The sequence below is a fragment of the Monopterus albus genome, unplaced genomic scaffold (assembly GCF_001952655.1).
Source record: "Monopterus albus unplaced genomic scaffold, M_albus_1.0 scaffold435.1, whole genome shotgun sequence".
NCBI lineage: Eukaryota > Metazoa > Chordata > Actinopteri > Synbranchiformes > Synbranchidae > Monopterus > Monopterus albus.
The window spans coordinates 120,524-126,755 of NW_018128315.1; the positions used below are offsets into that span (position 1 = coordinate 120,524).

General features: G+C 40.4%; 1 protein-coding gene across 1 annotated transcript; it reads left to right on the forward strand.

Moving 5' to 3' along the window:
- The first annotated feature begins 1,198 nt into the window (after positions 1–1,198).
- Positions 1,199–4,745, forward strand: rnf182 (ring finger protein 182). The gene has a single exon (XM_020587026.1). It carries the CDS (start codon positions 2,026–2,028, stop codon positions 2,869–2,871), a length of 846 nt encoding a protein of 281 aa, XP_020442682.1. The 5' UTR covers positions 1,199–2,025; the 3' UTR covers positions 2,872–4,745.
- Positions 4,746–6,232: the final 1,487 nt, after the last annotated feature.

Consider the following 6,232-nt stretch of genomic DNA (forward strand, 5'->3'; position numbering starts at 1 on the left):
CAGAGGTGGCTGTCAAGGTAAGCGGAAGGGTTGCGACAGCATCTCCGGTGCCAGGCTTTCAAAATGAAACTCAGCACGTTTGGCAGGATTCCTTATTCTTTCTGCAGCTAGACAACAAAATACACATCTATTTCGCCCATTGGGGCAAATAACATTTTCAATTTAGGCTGCCTAATAATAACACATCATCTTGTTTTAACTCAAAATCTGCATTTTGGTCACAGATGCTCGGCAGTGATCACTTTTTGTGAATGTTGCTTTATATTAAAGTTAGACTGTCTATCCCGTTTAGTTTGCATTTGACAGCCCTGAAAGTAAAGCAAAAGGAGAAAAGTAACTGCAGGAAGTTAAGGGAATTTCATTTCAGTCATGGTATCTGCACTTTATTTGTTTTAATATGAGCCTTTAGTGTGAAAGACAAAATCGCTACACTTCCTGTCTGGTTCTGTCTGATTTGATGCAGCTCCAGACCTCAGCTGCTCTTTGTGTTGTTGTGGTTTAGGTCATTGACGTCATGTGTTGGTTTGTGTGTGTGTGGGTGTGTGTTATGTGAATGTGACATCATATGTTTGTATTATACTGTTAGATACTACAATAACATATTAAAAGAGTGAAGGTTAAAATGGAGTTACTACATATTCACCTGAAACATGTGACCCCTCTGCAGCTCTCTGGAGTTTTAGCTTCTTTCAGTTCTTCATTTTCCCAGCGATACACAACAAACAGGCAAAGAAGCAGCTAGTGAAGAAAGAATATCTAGAAGCTGCTGAGCTACATATTCTTCTCAGGAGTTTAGAGGATATAAGACTTCCATTCAGGAAATGGACTGCAACTTGGCACCTTCCAATAGAAATGCTGACCTGTTTTGCTGGTTGTGTACAGACAGCTGTTAGCTACAGTTACACTGACTGGAAACCAGGGCTGTTCCTAACAGTTTGGGTTCCTGCCTCCTACTGGTCCAAATGAGGTTCTGCAGTTTTATTGTGAATAGAACAAACAAACCAACACAATATTTGTAATACAACCACAAGGTGTTTATCACTATTTTTATGTTATTGGAGATTGTAAAATCATTTACCAGTTTAAAACATTTTAAAACAAGAATAAAAAATACACAATACAAATCAGAGTAAAACAAAGAATTTGGCTACATGTGACCAAATGCATGTAGATGTAAATGTTAATTATGCCTCTTGCCACTGTTTGTTATTACTAATCATTGCTTTATACATCAGTTTTTGCTGGTAATCATGCATTTTCTTCATGTTCTATATTGAAGAGGACCTCTAATTAACACAGCTTGGTAGTTTCTGGCACTTGGTGCCATGAAGTTGACTGTGACAGACCTAATACTGGGAGAAATAAGACCTACAAAGGAGCATTAGGATCGGTTTTAGGTTAGGCTTTGGATAAGGGTTAAGGATAGGCATTTAGTTGTGACTGTTGAGATCAGGGTGCAAGGTTTGGGAATGCATTGTGCCAACCAGTGTCCTCACAAATACAGTAAGACCAGTGTGTGTGTCAGCCTAATTGGGCTGAATTTCACTGAGCAACAAAAGATCAGGCTCGAAAAGTCCAGGTCTGGTTTGTACAGGCTTTGCTTTGTTGTCCCTTCACCTCCGTTTGTTCTCTTCTAATGCTGTGTCAACAGTTATTTCTCTCTCTCTCCCTCTCTCTCTATTTGTGTTTCTTGCGGTCTTGCTCTCATTTTCCCTCTCTTCTTCTGTGTGACCCATGAAATGCTTTTGCCCCAAATGAAGCACGGTTACTCCAACGGCTCAGAGGTAGGGAAACCCCTGTGGCCAAAACCTGCGAGGGTCTTTACACTCCCATATACCTCTTTTTCACACACAAGCTGCAGGAGCCTGGGGGGTGTCCACAATGAACCTCAGACCTTCAGCGGTGACTGTTCTCACTGTCTCCAGTTATGGGAAGTTTGTTGTGTGCCTCAGCCCTGAGCCTGGACCGGAGCTTTTGGCTGAATTTTTCTGCTGACCCTGAGGCAGGATAGAGTTTTGGGATAGGATGATCGAGCAGCAAAGCACTGACGATGGAAGCAGTGGTGGTCACACTGATGTGCTGAGCGCAGAGAAGCTGGAGTGTAAGATCTGCTATTGCACGTACAACTTGGGGAGTCGAAGGCCAAAGGCACTTGAGTGTTGCCACCATCTGTGTGCCAAGTGCTTTGCTAAGATCCTGAACCTAGGTGAGTCACCTCCCAGCGCTGTGGTGTGCCCGTTCTGCCGCTGTGTCACCAGACTATCAAGGGAAGCATTGAGCAACCTACCAGATGATATCAACCTGGTGGCGGTGCTGGCTTTCCAAAGCAGGAACCAGAGGAACCTGCACTTCCACCAGGAGGTGACCACAGAACCGCTCCTTGGCCCCAGCCGGCTGAGCTCGTTGATGAGTAGCAACCAACCTGTGACATCCTGTTCTTCATCTTCCTCAGCATCTTCCTCCACCACCTACTCCTCCCTCCCGGGCTCCCCTAACTTTGTGGTCATCACCATCATGGAGCCTTCATCTGCCTCAACCCAGGATCTCCACCTCCACCACCAGTCCCATGAATCGCATGCATCAAACCAGGGCTTCCGCTCATCCAGTCTGGACTCCATGGAGTTGATCACACAGAGGTGGACGGTGTTGAATTGTGCAGCCCTCCTGTCCCAGACCTTGGCCCGGGCACTGGTGTGGGTGCTGGGGCTGCTGTACTTCAGCTCGCTTCCCATGGGGGTTTACCTGCTCATGATACAAAGGACCACACTCGGGGTAATGCTGGTGAGCCTGGTTCCTGCCAGCCTTGTCATGGTCATGGTTTATGGATTCTTCCTGTGTATCTGCCATGAGTTCTGGGACATGCCTCCGTAATGAGACCAGATGGGTGATAGTTTGCTTTGAGTATGCTTGACAATAGAGCTCCAGAATTCACTAATGGGGATGTCACTGTTACCGAGAATGTGAACTTTTACTTTAATGGCATAAAAATGCTAATTTTCTTTACTAGAAAAGAGAGTGACAGCATTGTGTACATTACAAATGGAGTTCACCACTACAAGTACACGTTAATATCTCCATGTTTAGTTTGACAGCTAGCTATTTACCCAGCAGAGCTTACATCATGCATAATACTGTTGTAGTGAGAAACCTGAAGGAACGTAACTGTCTCTGACACCCCTGGATCTAATTTGTTATCTAACAGTGGTTCTCAGCCTTTTCAGATTTAAACACCAGAGGGTGCTGTAACAGCTTCCCTTCTCCTTTCTCTTGGGACGTCCTGTCCCGTCAGTTTAAATCCAGTGTCTTCATTCATTCAGTTAGTGAGTGCCTGTGTTAAATGAGTCTGATGACCCTCATAATAACTGATGATACCCCACTGCTTCACAAAATTCTCTGTCTCTATGTGTGTTAGTTAAAACAGAAACTCCAGTTTTAAAAGAAATAAATTGAGGGGATGTTTCTTTGAAAATCTAATGAAACTGTCTATCTCTCATTGTTTGCTACTGTCCCTGGATCAGAACAACCTTCTGTTTCCCCACTCTTTGTGTGTTGTGTATGTATCAGTTGGCAATTAGCAATTTATTTATAAATCAACCACACAAAATGTAGGACTATGCATCATGTAAGCACAAAACAACCTGGCATAATATAACTAGATGTTGTTCCTCAAGAATAAATATCAATGCAGGCGTGCTTTACTAAGAATGAAGTTTTCTCAAAAAAAGCACATAAGTTCACTCGTGACATAACTTCAGAAAACAATCCTGATCGGTGGAAGTGGTGAGATTATTTACTCGGGTAAAAGCACAAATTCATTAATGTAAAAATGATTCATTTCATATTCCAGCTGTAAAAATCACACACTCTACAAAAACATAGATCCTGATATTAATATGTTGTTATAAATTACATGATTAGATTGTTAATACTGATGCATCAAGGTGTCATTTACAGTAGTAGCTGCTTGAGGTGGAGGTAGCTTTAACTTCTTTATTTCTTTATGCAAACAGTTGTTACAGTAGAGGGGTGTGAGATGATTAATGAGGAAGGGAAGAATATAACACAAATGTTACATCAATCGGTATTTAGTAAACCTTTCTCTCATCTTTGCTTTTATGTAAAATGATATAGAATTTTATCTCTTTCAGCTTCCTATAGTTATTTATATTTAACCATCTAAGAAGTTCATCAATCATGCAAACTACTGAGACATCTGAAATTTGTCAAGTTGTAGTGGGTCACAAAAAAGGTTGTCAACAACTGGTTTCATCTGTAACAACATGTTGGTTTTTATAAGTTCAGTTGTTTTCTTTGTTTTTCAATGTAAGATCTTACACTGAAAAATAAGTGGTAACTATAGCTGTCAAATAAATGTAGAGGAGTAAAGAGTAAACAAGTGTAAAGTTTCAATTAGTAAAAATATTCAAGTCGAGTACACCTACCTCAAAACTGTACATAAGTAAGCAAATGTGATTTCCTTCACTGGTCTGGAATCCAGGACTTTAACTTGCACTGCACTGATATTAAAATGTATTATTTCCGGTTTCAAATATTTGTTCCGTCACTGTCATGATGCTGTTGAACTCCACTCGACCAGTCATCCAAGCCGGGTAAAAACAAACTGAGGATCTGGTCCCAGTACACTGTGTCCTTGTGCTGCTTCTGCAGTACGTCTCACTGATGATAAACAGTCCAGGCCTTCTACCAGTGTTTTCCACAGGACTCTGAATCTGAATCTGAGCGAGTGCTTGCCTACAGGGAGTGTAACATCATTTCAGATTCCTTTTTAGTGATGCAATGAACATTCCCACACGTCAGTATGAGGGACATTCTTGTGCTGTTTGAGCCAGACAGGAGAGAAAAATCTCCCTTCAGCCTGGAGTCTATAGCTGGAAACAAACACAACACAATAAAAACATGATGCTTTAAAACTGCTTTTATTCTAGTGCATTCCTTGACAATTGTAAATAATATGTCTTGTTCTAAATTTGATAAGTTTGAAATTTGTTTAGTAAATCACAGTGCAGCACATTAAGTGAAATAATGTGCTTTTTTTGCAGACCTCCAACCCTGATTTGCAAAAATTACATTTATACAGAACTAATTTGTAACAAAAGGTACATTCTGCTGCCTGGACTGTTTTTTTATAATAACACAACAAAGATAAATTGATAATTAATGTGTGTGTTAAATAAAAACTGAATGTATGTGCCAGAGTATTTCATTTGGTTTCCTACAGTATTCACAATAACATATCACAGAATGGCAACTTTTCTGTATCATTAAATCATAACCTCAGTCTTTCCATAACCTTAACCAAGTGCTGTGATTGCCTTGACAGAAATGAAAATGTTAGTTATTCTTCAGCTGATACAAGCAGATGTCATAACAAAATCAAATACTACACAGTGTCACTACACATTTTGCAGATATATTCAACGTGGACACTGTGAATTGAAAGATACATTCCTTACAAATGCTTATGATAATAAAACCATAATCTGTGCCGCATTATGTTTGCTTCAAAACATATCTGTTATTTCACATGGAAGCAGTTTCTGGGAAACAGGGTTGGTGTCTGAGGCCTTTTGCAAAATCTGAAGCTGTCATGTGGTCTATTGCGTGCCCTGTACCTGTTACCTAAAGAAGAACTCCATTAATGTTACACATCAAGATGTGTTTATGGGTCTTGGGAAGTATTACTGCATTTGTGAATAAAGTTAGCGTGTGAAGTCTGATCAGTGTATTCAGGTGATGTCACTTGTCAGTATCAGCTGGGTCTGAAGCCTCAAGATGAAAACAATCAGGTTGTTTGGAGTTAGAAAGAAGGGACCTTCCAGACCTCTGTGGGCTGCTCTTTGTCTCTGTTTGAGGCTACAACTCAAGACTATATTATCTGCTACTAGCATAACACTCAAATCCCCCAGTTACATTGTGGATAATGCTGGTGCCAGGTTTGGTCTTGGAAGAATGTGTAGAATAAAGAAGATGATATCACTGGTTCTGTGATCTGGTGAGTACTGTTTTAAACACATCAAGATACCTTCATTTTGCCCTTTGGCCCCCCAGCAAGTAAATTTGACCCTGTAAACAGAAAGAATAAACATGCTTAAGATATGTGAACATCAGGCATTTTTTATTGTTGTAAAGTAAAAAAAATGTCCAAGGGGGATTAATAAAGTATAATACATTTAAAAACCTGTACAAGCAAAAACATTCTTTATCTAGATAT